The sequence below is a fragment of the Natator depressus genome, chromosome 14, assembly GCF_965152275.1.
Source record: "Natator depressus isolate rNatDep1 chromosome 14, rNatDep2.hap1, whole genome shotgun sequence".
NCBI lineage: Eukaryota > Metazoa > Chordata > Testudines > Cheloniidae > Natator > Natator depressus.
Window position 1 is genome coordinate 9193198 of NC_134247.1, and position 17215 is coordinate 9210412.

General features: G+C 40.9%; 1 protein-coding gene across 4 annotated transcripts in view; it reads right to left on the reverse strand.

The window, feature by feature from the left end:
* The window catches only part of RHOT1 (ras homolog family member T1), a 47586-nt gene that overhangs the window by 19032 nt on the left and 11339 nt on the right, over window positions 1–17215 (reverse strand). For all 4 annotated transcript variants that reach the window (XM_074971926.1, XM_074971928.1, XM_074971929.1 and 1 more), the window contains exons 3-11: window positions 16648–16729; window positions 14207–14250; window positions 12829–12882; window positions 12268–12320; window positions 11083–11191; window positions 10637–10738; window positions 8114–8212; window positions 2668–2776; window positions 1586–1706 (exon numbers count right to left, since the gene is read on the reverse strand). In XM_074971926.1, coding sequence (XP_074828027.1) covers window positions 1586–1706; window positions 2668–2776; window positions 8114–8212; window positions 10637–10738; window positions 11083–11191; window positions 12268–12320; window positions 12829–12882; window positions 14207–14250; window positions 16648–16729 — 773 coding nt within the window. The remainder of the gene's footprint in view (window positions 1–1585; window positions 1707–2667; window positions 2777–8113; window positions 8213–10636; window positions 10739–11082; window positions 11192–12267; window positions 12321–12828; window positions 12883–14206; window positions 14251–16647; window positions 16730–17215) is intronic.

A 17215-nucleotide genomic window follows, 5' to 3' on the forward strand; every position in this document is an offset into this window, starting at 1 on the left:
AGAAAATAAGGGAATTAAGCACCTAATTCCCTTAAGATCCTCTGAAAATCTCATCCTAAAGGAGTTAAATGCCATAAAAAGAGCTGGACAGTTTTATAACTATCTCACTTGTAACTATGCATGGTAAGAGAATGACTTCACTGCATATTAAGCAGTTGGGGCTATTGGCTGGCTTATAGGAAGGGCAGCTTCAAACCAGGTCAGCAGGGACACTGATCTATCCCCCCCAGATGACCAGAAGAGAGGGGAGACTATTTAGGCCTATGCCTCTGCAGGAAAAGCCCTCTTTTACCTGGACCAGGTAGAGCAGCACCCATCCTTCTACCAACGGCCATAGTTAAATACCAGGTTTTGTCATGATCAGTGGTGGGCATTACACTAGTCGCTCCTTTCTTGGGGGACTGGGAAGGAATTTTTTCCCTCACCACCATACTGGCCAAGGCAAGAGGGGTTTTTTTTCTCCCTCTTCTCCACAATGGGTAGGGGCTTAGTTGGGGCAAACATGAAACAGGAGTTACGCTATCATGTCACAACTCACTGTGTAAGTAAGTGTGGGGCGGATGTCCAGTGCAGTTACTCCATTGGGAAGGGATATGGTGATCAGATAAAATGGATTGGTAAAGGATTTAAAGGAGGTATTCTTTAAAAGGAGTGAAAATGGGGGACTTGGGGCTCCTATGACTGGTACGGCAAGGAACCTGCCCCCCATTTACAGTTCCCCTTAACCCTCATTCAAGGGGTGGGGGTAAGGTCCAAGCAGCAAGTTGGCTGGGTACTGAGATGGGTGAAGGGGGAAGATGGACAGCAGCCTCCTCCTCCTCCACCAAGTACATGTAAATGATTACGGAATTACCTGCACTGCACACTTATCTGCTAGGTACTCCCTGACATTTAGGAATAAAATAGTGGCCTAATCAAACCACATCCAGTGTCTCCTGTCCTCCTTCTGTCATAGTTGGACAAAGGAAAATTAAATCCCATGTTCTGGTCATAAACCAATTGTAGTGTTCAGGGAAGAAATTTCCTTCTTCCGCAATCTGACTCCTATTGCACAATTGGCATTATGAGGGATAAAAGTTTGCTTTCCTCTTAAGAATGAGATATGAACCTCTGCCAGGGACAGTATTCTGAAGTGAAATGAACAGAGTCTGATCTGGTATTGCAAATCCCTTGTCCCTCTGCTCTCCATACGCAACCCGCAGTGAAAACTAGGTGACACTATGAAACCTAAGTTTAGACATTTCTGCTAACACACCGAAATTGGAATTCCTTTATCCTTCTACTCTCTCTGTATAAAATGGTATTATTCTGCTCCAAGTCTGATCCAACACCCAAGGAAGTTATTGGAAAGAACTTCCATTTACTTCTGTGGGCATTGGAGTAGGCCCTTAATGCACATGCATAATTGAAGTGACACATACATCAAGAGATTATTATATACACTATATACCCCATAATGTGTTAATGTAAATATTGCTGACAAAGCTGGGAGTTGTGTATATATAGTAAGTAGTTGATTTAGCAATCCCAAGGCATGACATACAAATTCTATATAAACATGTGAAAATTAACAACTGAAACATACGGAGGAAACAAATATTCTGGTGTGAGCTCTAGGTCATCATCATATCCAAAGCGGCGTAATACTGTCCAAGTAGTTTCATGTCTTCCTCGCTGAATAAAAAGTGTGTGTAGAAAAAGAAAACCTGAAATTAAATGATAATTCTTAAGACTATGAAGGCTTTCAAACATTTAACATTTACATTGAGAGTGGTTGTTTTTTTTAAATTGGGTGAACAAAATACACAAACATAAAAGCACAGTGCAGGATATATAAAATCTTAATGAATACATGACATTTTCTGTACCTTCAATTTGTACAATTATAATACTTCTATACTCGGATCACCAAAATAATTATTTTCTTAAAATTTGTTTCCTAAGTGTTAGCCCCAGCATTTTTATTACAAGGCTGGTTTTAATTTGTATCATGCTAAAAATTTTTATACAGTCTCCATTAAACATACAAAGAATGACAACCTTCTACAGTAGTTTCACGGAAGCATGTATTAGTTTTGCTACGCCAAAATTCAAGGATAATTGCTTAAGTACTTTCCCTGTTTTACTAAAAACTGAGATTACTCCCCCAGTTCAATCCACACATGATTTATTAAGGCTGCGTATAGATTACGCTTTTCCCCTTCCAATTTCTCACTTTTGCTTTCACAGTTGCAGCTCCCACAAGTAGTAGAAAAGATATTGCCTTAATTTTTACCGCTTGCTCCAAAGAGATCTACACAGCAGTCACTAGAATGCTAGTGGGAACCAACACTTTATCTATGCTAGTGCTCCCTCTGGTGAAACTAAACAAAGAGCCTACTCTAAATGGAAACTATAGAATTTGCCCAAGAAAGAATTTATTTGAATCAGCACACTTAATTCAGACATGTTGGTCCCTTAAGCATTCTCCACTGGAACACCATTTCCTTCTCCCCGATTATTCCTCAGTTTATCCCATGCCACAGCCAAGTTATGAGCAGCTCTTGTTGCCAAGGGAGCAAGAAACCGAAATCGTATTTCAACCCCTTTTTCCTCCTTTAACAACAGACTACACATGGACTTTTATCTTGTATCAACTTTAAATGTCTCTCTTCAAACAATACCTACCTTTTAATGTTAATCCATTATCAGCAACTCCATCACTTAGATTTTTTCTGACTACATTCTTTACATCTTCCAATGCTTGAGGCGCTAGTGGAGTATTAAAACAAATTCTCTAACAAACAAGGAAAAGGCATATTAGAAACACTGATACTAAGTCAATCATACAGCATATCCTACTCAAAGTACAGCCCTGAAAGCTATGCTAATTTAGTGGTAGGGGCAATCCAAGCAAACTCTAAATTAAAGCAGAGCAGGCAGGACAGTTCCTTGCTCGTTGGTAAAGCTCCCACAAAAGAGCAGAACAGGACAGGGTATCTATTATTTGCTTCAGTTTTCAAGACTGTTAAAGAATCACAGCCACCTAGAGAGGAACAGGTGTTTAAAGAAACAGAAATGCAATACTGGGGAACCTCGGGATTGTATTTAAACCCGCACTAATCAGTAGAGGTAGGGATGTAGAAAAACCCTTTTTAGTTTTTCAAGAAAAGTGTTGCAAATTTAAACTGAAAAAACGCAGGATATGCAACTGAATTACAATCTTAGCAATCGCTAGCCACAATAATGTGAATTCAGGTTTGAGGAGAAGCTTTAACTCTGCATTCCATTTCTTAGCTCTAATATTTAAGGTTAAATGTAGTTCGATATCTGAAATGTTAGACCTGATTTTCATCTCACTCCAGCGTCATTCCACTGACTTCAGTGGAATTACTCCTGATTTTACACCAGCATTCAAGGAGAATGAGGCCCAGTATCTGTTATGGGCATCAACAATACAAAGATGATTTATATAGGGCAAGATTTTGCACTACCCAGTGGGAGCATGGAAAGAGACTTCCGCCATCCAACACACAGGACTAAAAGCACAATCCCAGTGGAGACACTGAAGATGGTAATAAGAAAAGGAGGACTTGTGGCACCTTAGAGACTAACCAATTTATTTGAGCATGAGCTTTCGTGAGCTACAGCTCACTTCATCGGATGCAAACTGTGGAAATTGCAGAAGACATTATATACACAGACACCATGAAGCAATACCTCCTCCCACCCCACTCTCCTGCTGGTAATAGCTTATCTAAAGTGATCATCAAGTTGGGCCACTTCCAGCACAAATCCAGGTTTTCTCACCCTCCGCGCCCCCACAGACAAACTCACTCTCTTGCTGGTAATAGCCCATCCAAAGTGACCACTCTCTTCACAATGTGTATGATAATCAAGGTGGGCCATTTCCTGCAGAAATCCAGGTTCTCTCACCCCCTCACCCCCCTCCAAAAACCACACACACAAACTCACTCTCCTGCTGGCAATAGCTCATCCAAACTGACCACTCTCCCCACAATGTGCATGACAATCAAGGTGGGCCACTTCCAGCATAAATCCAAGTTTAACCAGAACGTCTGGGGGGGGGGGGGGTAGGAAAAAACAAGGGGAAATAGGCTACCTTGCATAATGACTTAGCCACTCCCAGTCTCTATTTAAGCCTAAATTAATAGTATCCAATTTGCAAATGAATTCCAATTCAGCAGTTTCTCGCTGGACTCTGGATTTGAAGTTTTTTTGTTGTAAGATAGCGACCTTCATGTCTCTGATTGCGTGACCAGAGAGATTGAAGTGTTCTCCGACTGGTTTATGAATGTTATAATTCTTGACATCCCTCGTGGCTGGATTTTACTAAAACTAGACAAGCCATTTACAACGCACACTTTGCTTCTCTACAAAAGAAAAAGGACACTAAACTTTCTAAACTACTACATGCTACAAGGGGCCACAGCAATGGTTCCCTCAACCCACCCAGCAATATTGTTAACCTATCCAACTGTACTCTCAGCCCAGCAGAAGCAGCTGTCCTATCTCGGGGCCTCTCCTTCTGCCCCTCCACCCCCACGAACATGATACAGTTCTGTGGTGACCTAGAATCCTATTTTCAACGTCTCTGACTCAAGGAATATTTCCAAAATACCTCTGAACAACATACTAATCCACAGAGGCCTCTCGACCAACATTACAAAAAGAAGGATTCTAGGTGGACTCCTCCTGAAGGTCGAGAGAGCAGACTGGACTTCTACATAGAGTGCTTCCGCCGACGTGCACGGGCTGAAATTGTGGAAAAGCAGCATCACTTGCCCCGTAACCTCAGCCGTGCGGAACACAATGCCATCCACAGCCTCAGAAACAACTCTGACATCATAATCAAAAAGGCTGACAAAGGAGGTGCTGTTGTCATCATGAATAGGTCGGAATATGAACAAGAGGCTGCTCGGCAGCTCTCCAACACCACTTTCTACAAGCCATTACCCTATGATCCCACTGAGAGTTACCAAAAGCAACTACAGCATTTGCTCAAGAAACTTCCTGAAAAAGCACAAGATCAAATCCGCACAGACACACCCCTGGAACCCCGACCTGGGATATTCTATCTACTACCCAAGATCCATAAACCTGGAAATCCTGGGCGCCCCATCATCTCAGGCATTGGCACCCTGACAGCAGGATTGTCTGGCTATGTAGACTCCCTCCTCAGGCCCTATGCTACCAGCACTCCCAGCTACCTTCGAGATACCACTGACTTCCTGAGGAAACTACAATCCATCGGTGATCTTCCTGATAACACCATCCTGGCCACAATGGATGTAGAAGCCCTCTACACCAACATTCCACACAAAGATGGACTACAAGCCGTCAAGAACACTATCCCCGATAATGTCACGGCTAACCTGGTGGCTGAACTTTGTGACTTTGTCCTTACCCATAACTATTTTACATTTGGGGACAATGTATACCTTCAGATCAGCAGCACTGCTATGGGTACCCACATGGCCCCACACTATGCCAACATTTTTATGGCTGATTTAGAACAACGCTTCCTCAGCTCTCGTCCCCTAATGCCCCTACTCTACTTGCGCTATATTGATGACATCTTCATCATCTGGACCCATGGAAAAGAAGCCCTTGAGGAATTCCACCATGATTTCAACAATTTCCATCCCACCATCAACCTCAGCCTGGTCCAGTCCACACAAGAGATCCACTTCCTGGACACTACAGTGTTAATAAACAATGGTCACATAAACACCACCCTACACCGGAAACCTACTGACCGCTATTCCTACCTACATGCCTCCAGCTTTCACCCTGACCACACCACACGATCCATCGTCTACAGCCAAGCTCTGCGATACAACCGCATTTGCTCCAACCCCTCAGACAGAGACAAACACCTACAAGATCTCTATCAAGCATTCTTACAACTACAATACCCACCTGCGGAAGTGAAGAAACAGATTGATAGAGCCAGAAGAGTTCCCAGAAGTCACCTACTACAGGACAGGCCTAACAAAGAAAATAACAGAACGCCACTAGCCGTCACCTTCAGCCCCCAACTAAAACCCCTCCAACGTGTTATTAAGGATCTACAACCTATCCTGAAGGATGACCCAACACTCTCACAAATCTTGGGAGACAGGCCAGTCCTTGCCTACAGACAACCCCCCAACCTGAAGCGAATACTCACCAACAACCACATACCACACAACAAAACCACTAACCCAGGAACCTATCCTTGCAACAAAGCCCGTTGCCAACTGTGCCCACATATCTATTCAGGGGACACCATCACAGGGCCTAATAACATCAGCCACACTATCAGAGGCTCGTTCACCTGCACAACCACCAATGTGATATATGCCATCATGTGCCAGCAATGCCCCTCTGCCATGTACATTGGTCAAACTGGACAGTCTCTACATAAAAGAATAAATGGACACAAATCAGATGTCAAGAATTATAACATTCATAAACCAGTCGGAGAACACTTCAATCTCTCTGGTCACGCAATCAGAGACATGAAGGTCGCTATCTTACAACAAAAAAACTTCAAATCCAGAGTCCAGCGAGAAACTGCTGAATTGGAATTCATTTGCAAATTGGATACTATTAATTTAGGCTTAAATAGAGACTGGGAGTGGCTAAGTCATTATGCAAGGTAGCCTATTTCCCCTTGTTTTTTCCTACCCCCCCCCCCCCCCCAGACGTTCTGGTTAAACTTGGATTTATGCTGGAAGTGGCCCACCTTGATTGTCATGCACATTGTGGGGAGAGTGGTCAGTTTGGATGAGCTATTGCCAGCAGGAGAGTGTGTGTGGGGGGGTGGGGGGGTGAGAAAACCTGTATTTGTGCTGGAAATGGCCCACCTTGATTATCATGCACATTGTAGGGAGAGTGGTCACTTTGGATGAGCTATTACCAGCAGGAGAGTGAGTTTGTGTGTGTATGGAGGTGGGGGAGTGAGAAAACCTGTATTTGTGCTGGAAATGGTCCACCTTGATTTTCATGCAGGTTGTAAGGAGAATGGTCACTTTGGATAGGCTATTACCAGCAGGAGAGTGAGTTTGTGTGTGTGGTTTTTGGAGGGGGGTGAGAGAACCTGGATTTCTGCAGGAAATGGCCCACCTTGATTATCATACACATTGTGAAGAGAGTGGTCACTTTGGATGGGCTATTACCAGCAAGAGAGTGAGTTTGTCTGTGGGGGCGCGGAGGGTGAGAAAACCTGGATTTGTGCTGGAAATGGCCCAACTTGATGATCACTTTAGATAAGCTATTACCAGCAGGAGAGTGGGGTGGGAGGAGGTATTGTTTCATGGTGTCTGTGTATATAATGTCTTCTGCAATTTCCACAGTATGCATCCGATGAAGTGAGCTGTAGCTCACGAAAGCTCATGCTCAAATAAATTGGTTAGTCTCTAAGGTGCCACAAGTCCTCCTTTTCTTTTTGCAAATACAGACTAACACGGCTGTTACTCTGAAAGATGGTAATAGTTTCCCAAGGGGAACACGGCCTATGGCCCTTCCCTAAATCCACATCAGCAGGAAGGATAGTACATAATGCACCTATCTGCTATGTGATACAGTGCCCATTGTACTGGCTCCTCTGTAACTCAAGGAAATTTCGGTCAAGTCAGCCTCCACTCCCCAAGCACAGAGCAGTGCCTTAAAAGGCACAATCTAGCCCAGCGGTGGGCAACCTTTCAGAAGTGGTGTGCCGAGTCTTCATTTATTCACTCTAATTTAAGGTTTCGCGTGCCAGTAATACATTTTAACGTTTTAGAAGGTCTCTTTCTATAAGTCTATAATCTATAACTAAACTATTGTTGTATGTAAAGTAAATAAGGTTTTTAAAATGTTTAAGAAGCTTCATTTAAAATTAAATTAAAATGCAGAGCCCCCCCGGGCAGTGTGAGTGCCACTGAAAATCAGCTCGTATGCCACCTTTGGTACGCGTGCCATAGATTGCCTACCCCGATCTAGCCAGTGAACAGTTTAACAACTAAAAATTGGTATCCAAAGGTTACCAGTCACCTCAGCTTGTTTTGATAGCATTTTAGAGCTGAGCTACCATATACTGGGTATGGAGAAAATAGGGGGTGATTAAAAAAAAATAGTAGGGACCTACCTGAAAGAAGTTGAGCTCTGCATCACTGAGAGTGCCATCATTATCCTGATCAGAGATTCTGAAGATACGAGTCAGAGCTTTTATACAGGCAGGTTTCATCTATAGATCAAGAGAGAAATTAGGACCCACTTTCACAGGAAAATTAATTTTTTTTTGGCTTGAAGATGAAAATAATCACACTAATACCACAAGACAGCACTAAACAGAATTCAAATAGATATTGGCAATTTAATGTATGTTTTGTTTTAGATTTTCAGAATGGGCACCTAGAAAATTAATAAATATAAGAAACAAACAACAAAATCCGGCACCAGTAAACTTCTATTCAGAAAAAGATTACAAAAAAGTCCATTTTGATATTAAACTTCCTTAAATTCAATTATATAAAATCTTGAATCTATCTTTGCAGGCTGAACAATCCAAAGTATCCAAAAACACAAATATCCAAAAATAGTTCTCTGTATTTGTTGCTTTATTGTGATGTAAAAAGTTTTTAAAAACTAATTTGTTGACACAAATTTGAAGAAAATAATTTTCCTAGCCTTTCCTAATATACATTGAGGTGCATTAGACAAGTGGTTTTAAACTTCTTGTCTGCAGACTATGAAAGGTCGTTGTTACCATAGCACAGTGGTTTTCAACCTGCGGTCTGCAGACCATGTCTAAGATTTCCAAAGGCGTCCACACCTCCATTTGAAAAAAAGATTCCGCTAATGAAAAAAGGTTAAAAACCACTGCATTAGACTATTATGCCCTTGCTCAGCCCCTGTATGATCACCTTTTAAAATATTTACATTTTAAGATAATACATTAATCCATAAGAGAGCAACAAAAATAAGAGGTTTAGAAAATATGACCTATGAGGAAAGACTGAAAGTACTGGGCATGTTTAGTCTTGAGCAAAGAAGACTGAGGGGGAAACCTGATAATAGTCTTCAAATATGTTAAAGGCTGTTATAAAAAGGATGGTGATCAGTGTTTCTCAGTGTCCACTGAATATACAACAAGAAGTAATTGGACTAATCAGCAGCAATGGAGATTTAGGTTGGATATTAAGAAAAACTTTCTAGTTAGAAGGATGGTTAAGCACTGGAACAGACTTCCAAAGGAGGTTGAGGAATCCCTGTCACTGGAGGTTTTTAAACAAACACATGTCACAGATGGTCTAGGTATTCCTACTCCTACCTCAGCACTGCAGGATGGACTAGATGACCACTTAAGGTCCCTTCCAGCCATGTGTTTCTAAGATTAAAGCCTATTTATGTGATCAGACTAGAGAACAATCTTCTGTCTATCAATGAAGATAAATCTAATAAGGCATCTTAAATGGACATTCCACACACAAAAAAATTAAATTCAATGGCTCTAGAGCTACAGTGAACCGTTATTGAACAGGCACTTGATCCATGTTTAACTGGTTTAGGCAAGGTATCAGGAAGAGCCCTGGGGCCAAGCACAGTAATTTTAACTCTCGTCTCATCTATTAGACAAAGTACTGAGCATATGGACCAACAGCATGGGAGAGGAAAAGCTGATGAGTTTGCCCCCAGTGAGAGAGAAAAAAGAAAGATAGGGAATTCCCTCCCAATAAATAAGATGGTGAGGGGAAAAAAGGAGAGAGAAAACTCTTCTCCAACTACCAGCCACAAAATGGTGAAGAATGAGGGAGAAAGAAAAGGGATGACTACACTAATTGCACTGTGGTGATACAATGTCACGACACAATAGCACCAGGCAAACTCAGGATGTGCAAAGTCAAGCTGCGATTATTTTGTGGCTTTCTTTTACTTAATGTTTGAGACTGAAGTGGCTTTCCCCACTGTTCAAGATGAAGTGACAATGCACAATAAGTGATAAATTCAGTGCCTCTATTAATTGCAACCTATATTATTATTACTATAAAAATCCACATGCACCCAGGTAATTCATTTAATCAGTTTCCTTGTGCACTAAGAAACTAGCTATGGATGTTACTGTAACACTGGAAAAAACATGCACTCATCTTGAAGCTCTCTTGTCAAAATCTAACAAGAGTGCTCTGAAATAATTCTGCTTTCCATTACACTGGAGTAAATTTGGAGTAATTACACTGCAGTAAACAGAGTTACTTAGAATTTACATCGGTGTTCATGTTCTGGAACCAGACTATATCAGATTACATTTGGCATAACTGTACAACCAGGACCAAATCAAATCTGAAAATCAATTTGCAATTGTTTGTACACGTAATTAATTGTGAAGTAAAATGAACATCCTGCAACATTCTCCCCCCAGGACTTAGTTAAAGTCCCGGCTCTGATTAATGTCACAGACTATAGGCATAACGGAGCTGGCACATGGTGACCGACACTTAGACAGAAATAATGAAACAAGAAAAAAATCTACTTGGGTGGAAGTAGCATAAAAAGCAAGAAGGGAAAAATATTTTACTATTTTAATGTAATTGTCTTCTGAAAAGGGTTTGGCAAAACGAAGTTTATTACTACTACTACACATATATTCGTTTAAAAAGAAATAAAGTACCTCTTTTTCCTCTGGACAATAGAGAGGCCCTGTAGGATGTAAAACAGCTTTCTGTGCATAATAGAATAGCTCAGATATATTCTTCAAGTTTTTGGCTGAACACTGAAAAATAAGTCTTTAAATTAGTTAGTTAACTCTTTTAAATATTTCACTACTTCTTTGGGTATCTAAATTGAAGCTGAACTCTTGGAAATATGGTCCTTAATAGTGAATACTGTGCTCCTTTGAAAAAAAATTGAGACCTATGTGTTTGCAATGATTAGCTCAACGGGGACTAGCTCCAGCTCAGTTGCAGCCTCTTAGCACTACTGCGATACAAACAACAACAACGCAGTCATTTTGAGTTGCTCTATCACTACTGCAATCGAAAAAGTTAAAGTATAAACTTGGCAGCAATGTGGTACTTGTTATTCATTCAGAATGAATTCCAAAATTTAGGAGCATACCTCTACGCAAGTTTCTATCTCTGTGTATTGGTTCATAATGGGAAGGATGGTCTCCATACTGCTATATTCCACTAGATCAGATTTGTTTCCAACCAATATAAGAGGAAGCCTGAAAACATAAGATTTATCAGAGATTTACAATGAGAGGCAGCTGAAAATATCTATTTTATTTGGCAACTTACTCTACTAGAAAGGAAGTAAACAATTTGCATTTATGTTGTTTCTATGAATAACTAGACACCAATGGTAAAGAGCAGGAACAAAAATAAATTAGCAGTTTTAGATTTATTTCATAACGGTGTCAAACAAATGAATATGAAAAGCATTTAACTTACAAAGTGCTCTACTTGTTTTTTGATTTTTTGGAAAAGTTAAACAGTGTGGTTAATTACTTATAAAGCTTCCATTATACACAGGAACACACAATTTCATATGGATCTTTTGTAGACATTCCTACTGCACAGTGCACTACCCTTGCAAAGATATGAAAGCTGGTCCACTGGGTAAAAATAATCATTTTCCACATTGCACTACAAGAGATCCCCAAGTAGCTCATGATTACTCAGAAAGAGCAGACACGGACAATAAACGGACAACATTCTTACGAACGATTTTTTTTCTTCTGGGTTTTGTTTTAAAAATAGCTAAACCAGAAATTCACATACAAAAATGAGGTTCTGGCTTAAGCCAACCAAAGGCAGGAAGTTCAGAATACAAGCTGTGTCTCCAGTGCTTAGCTTGTCATGGAACTTCCTTCAAAGCTCTCCTTTAATTTCTCAGCTTCCAACAACATTTCATAGATCTGTACAAAACTTAAAATATCTGGTGCCTGAAGAAATCAGAAGCCTGCCCATGGAGACAGCACTGTGATCAAGCCATGGACTGTCTCTTAGCCTAACTGGTATCAGAAGAAAACTCGTGTAGGCCATTACAGCAGAAAAATTAGGAAGGCATTCACATATATGGCGCAAGCCATCAATGACATTTTTAAAATAGCATATCTGATGGGTTAAAAAGTCACTTGCTAGTTGAAAATATCTGTAAAAAATGTAGGCAATGAGACTACTTCAGACTAACTTCACATCTGTCTTTTTTGACTGAACAAGACCCTCAATGTAATTTAACCACCCCATCACCTTAATATTTAGGTCTATTTTATGTTTTTTCCTCCCTCTCAGTACATACCTGCTATCTTTGTCTGTTCTTTCATTGATGAGAGGAATCCATCTGCTTGTTACCTAAAGCAAGAAATTAACGCTTATCAAGAAAATGTACACTTCGACTAATATGACTAAATTGCATACAATAAACTTGAGAATGGCTGGTCCTGGTTTCTTGCTTTCTGGGCTTATTGTGAGTCGGCAGGAGCACCACTTTTGGCCAAGAGGGAGTAGGAATTAAAAAGGAAAAGCATAAGCTGACTGATAGCAACACTCCCAGCAGATTATTGCATGGCATTAACAAGCTCAGAAGAGAATTTTATCCAGTACTCCTTGTTTATGAGAATGGTACACCCAACAAAAAACTTTGAGGTGTCAGTGTTAAGCAAGAAAAAGGAGACGATTGATGGGAACCACCAGAAAAAGAATACTATTGGTAGATTACATGCTATGTAATATTTTCCAGTGAGATTTTATGCACTTTGAATATTTAAGTACAAAGTTTTCACTGTGCCTTCAGGTACCCTGTCACAGGAGATACATCTTAAACAGCAGCTAGATACTATAAAAGGTGTTTTCATCATACCTTGTCAATAGAATTCTTGTTGTTAACAGCATATACTATGCAAATTACATTAGCCTAAAATGAAAAAGAGAAACCATTGAATCCCAAATGTGTGGATTCCCTTGAACAGCAAACAGTTAAAAAGCATACTTAGCAACATCACAACAAAAGAGTAAAAAATGTTTCATCGTTGGCCAGTGTTTGTGCCCCTAGCTTGCTCATACAATTTAGAGTCGGACTGATGGCCTGAAGAGAGCAGAGAAATGAAAGATATTAAGAAATGCCCAAATCAGTTTTTTGCAGAGGTACATTCCAGTGCAATGGTGGCACAGACTTCTAAGCTATCTACATTTGAACTGTCACAGATTACCCATTTTTCCTTGGTCACAGAGCTGCAGTTCTCGAGTTTGGCTACCCACCAAGGATAGGACATGAAAAAACTGCCTATATATAGAATATACAAAGGTACATTTAAGATGCTCAGAAAGCAGTGAGGGCAGGAAATGAAGGATTCTTAGTAACTTCACAAACACCCCACTGCAGCTGTTCACGCGTAAGGGTACTGCAACAGGTTGACAGGAAAAAAGCTAACAGGATTTCTCAGGCACTGGGATCATTTTGCTGCAAACGCTGTCAGTCCCTTGGTTGACTGTCTGAAAGAAAGCTGGTTTCTCCCTTTCCACCAGCCAAGCAGGAACATGAACCCAAATTGCCAAAAGGGGAGGAATATTGTGCTGAGAGCTGCCATCTTCTCTGGGCATGCTAGTAAGTGGAAAAGGCAAAGCTGACCATTTGCAATGGGTATGCAGAAAGCACAGCATCCCACGTAACAGTTTGTGTGTAAGGCTGGCCCTGACAAATATTACAAATGGGAACCAGAAGAGGTGGTGCTATATGGGTACAGCTGTTTGTCTAGTTTTCAGAGATTAAGAAGATTTAAGTCTGATTTGGGCTTTGCCATCCCACCTATACTTCACTGTGATCAGCCTAGACTCGCCAATATCACATTCTACCACTGCCAGGTCCCGAGTTTGCCCCTCTCTCCACCGTACAGAAGCACTGCAGAGGCAGAGCGCTCAAGCTTCAAAGGAGTATGTGATTTGAATTACGACAAAGCAATCCTTTCTCACTAATAGTGATTACTGCTCTGATGCATTTCCTAGAAAACAAAGAGCACCCAATCTTCCTCAAGCAGAGGAAGCTTTGCTGCGACAAAAGGTTCTAACAGGAAGGTGGGGGAAGTGTTGAGAGAAAAGAATGCGAGGACTCTCTTCCAATAATTCAAGCCAGAAGCTCTCTAGAGTGAAAAACTTTTTAAAAAGTTTGTTAAACAGCAGAGGAAAATTAAGGAGCAGAAGCTGCCTAAGTAGATTCTAGCTAATCACAAACTGTCACTTACCTGTGATATTTCATGGTGAAGCTGCTCATCACTTTGCTCTGCTTCTGCATGCAACAGGAAAAAAAATGCCATTAATATTCTATATAATCATGAACTAAACCAGAGAATATTTTACAATACTCATTCCAGGTACAGCCATCCTGGCAATGGCCCTTCTGATTTTTAATCACTTTTAGCTAAGTGTATGGAACAAAAATATGCTTCTAATGCAAAGGCAGTGAAATTGATGCCCTTGCCACTAGGCTGGAACTGGCATTTGCACACAAATTTCCAGTATGAATTTTAAAGCTGAACAATTTCACTGGCAAGACAGGCTCCCTCTGGAATGCATCAGGGATTGGGTCTGCTATATTTTCTGCCATTTTCTTGGGGTGCTAAACTGATGCTGTTGTTCTACAACAGGGGTGGCCAACCTGTGGCTCTGGAGCCACATGCAGCTCTTCAGAAGTTAATATGCGGCTCCTTGTACAGGCACCGACTCCGGGGCTGGAGCTACAGTCGCCAACTTTCCCATGTGCTGGGGCTCACTGCTCAACCCCGGCTCTGCCACAAGCCCTGCTCCCACTCCACCCCTTCCCGCGCCCTCCTTAAGCCTGCCATGTCATCGCTCCTCCCCCCCCCCCCCAAGCCTCCTGCACCCCACAAAACAGCTGATCGGGAGGTGCAGGGAGGGAGGGGGAGGTGCTGATCGGCGGGGCTGCTGGTGGGCAGGAGGCACTGGGAGCTGGGGTGGGGGAGCTGATGGGGGGCTGCTGATATATTACTGTGGCTCTTTGGCAAGGTACATTGGTAAATTCTGGCTCCTTCTCAGGCTCAGGTTGGCCACCCCTGTTCTACAATGTCATGTTTTATGCTGGAATTTACATTTCAGAACAACAGCATCAGTTGAGCACCCCAAGAAGGGGATGGAAGAAAATGTAGCAGACCCAATCCTTGATGCTTTCCAGAGGGAGTCTCTCTTGCCAGTGCAATTATTCAGCTTTAAAGTTCATACTGGAAATTTGTGTGCAAATGCCAGTTCCAGCCTGGAGGCTATAATTTTACTAGCTCCACTGCATTCCTAGCAAATCAGAGCTTTTGCTATATCTGTCTGAGAGATTTTATATAACAACATGGAAAACTCTTGGCTGTGCAACAGGTAATCCTAAACCCCCGGGGAGGTGGTCATAAAATACTTTGTACTAAAACTGGAAAATAATTGAGGATAGCATCAAAAGGGGATGGAACTATAAAATCATTTGTAAAGAATGTCACAAAGAAGCAAACTTCAAAAGTGTTGTGGGCAGAGTTTGGGGTAATTACTAGAAAGTGATCTTCTCCTTTATCACAACCCCAAGGAAGTGTTTGCTACTGAGAGAAAAGTACGGCTCTGTCTTCAAATAGGGGAAAGACTAGCTGTACTGCCACTACTGTTCACATGACAAACCTGAAACAGGGTGGCAGTAAGATCTTTAGTTAACATAATAATTTAAAATCACATTTATCATAGGAATTGGCTCGTGTCAACTGTAGAATTACCTCAAGCATTCCCAAATAATTGAGACTAAAAGGAAAAAGACTCTGATATTTGACTTACTCTGATTTTTAAACCATACAAACCTAGATATGTACTAATATTAGTCGACAGGGAACATTATAATTAACACTGACACACAAACTGACAAAAAAAAGCTAACTTCACCCGAGCAGTCATAACAGTTGGAAATCTGTTGATGCAGCCTCGCCCTGCCTTTGAATTGTCTGAAGGGAGTTTTCCTCAGGGGTTCTTGACTTTGGAATAGCTTTCTATATTGCCTGACAGAGACTGAGTTTGACGACTTTTAAGGCATTGCATAAAACTTAATTGTTGACTTGAGTTTCTGCCTGCTCGGTAACAGTAGGATTTATTTATGTCTTCTATTCGATTTCAGTATTCAGCCTATTAATATTTATTTAACAAGCATCAGACGAGATGGGAACATTTTAAAAAGAATGAAAATAAGAGTAAAGAAATTCACAGAAGTTTAAACTATGTTGTCATCTCATCCTGTTGTGCCAAGATAGCACATTACACAGAATGTGTAAAAGTTGCCTACATTTTTAGTGACTTCTTCACTTAATGGGATGAGAGAAGTTTTGGATCTCCCTGAATTTAGTTGCCTTGTGCCTGACCCTGCAAACACTTACTACCATGATCAGACCACCCACTGACCTTATTAGAACATTGCTACTGTTGACTTCAGAGGGACTACCCACAACACTAAGCACGAGGCTGAGTGGAGTTTGCAGGATCAGTCCCTGTCAATCTACCTCAACACTGACCTTCAAAAAACCTACATTAAAATAACAATTTCATTTCCAGCTCCTGGCATAAGCTGGAAGTTTTGATGAGGCTACTGAAGCAGGAAAGCAATCCTGGATCAGAATAAGTCATATAGCCATGTGTACTACAGAACCACTACCTGAATAATCCACTATGTGCGTTGGCACTCTTTCAGGGGTGACATCAGCTGGGATGGTGATTTCTTCTGCACGTGGAGGAACCTTGATTTGTAAACAAACAGTAAGAAGGAAAAATCTCTGTAAAAACAGTCAGTAAAGCAGGTAAATGAACATCTAACGATGGTTTATAAAAAGAGCATAGATAAATTTCTCCACGGATTAGGAAACTTTAAATAGAAGTGATTATTAATTTTGTTAGATTTTTCAGCAAAAGTTTGTTTTCTTTATGTTCTTAAAGCCTCTGCCACTTTTTATACTATATTTGCTGTGTGAGGAATTTCAAGTCTAAGCATTGCTGTGCCAGAATATCATTGTTATGAACAGACTTGAAATGAAGGCTTAAGTAAATCTCAGACCCAAAATATTAGAAGCAGCATTATTGCAAGGCACCCTACAAATAAACTGCTGTCTGAATTGTAAATCATTTAAAAGTTGTTCAATTATACCATATTTAACAATTAAGCCTTAAGCGTAACTATATCATTTAAGTAATACTATTCTGTAGAATGGGTAAATTTTTGGTTTCTT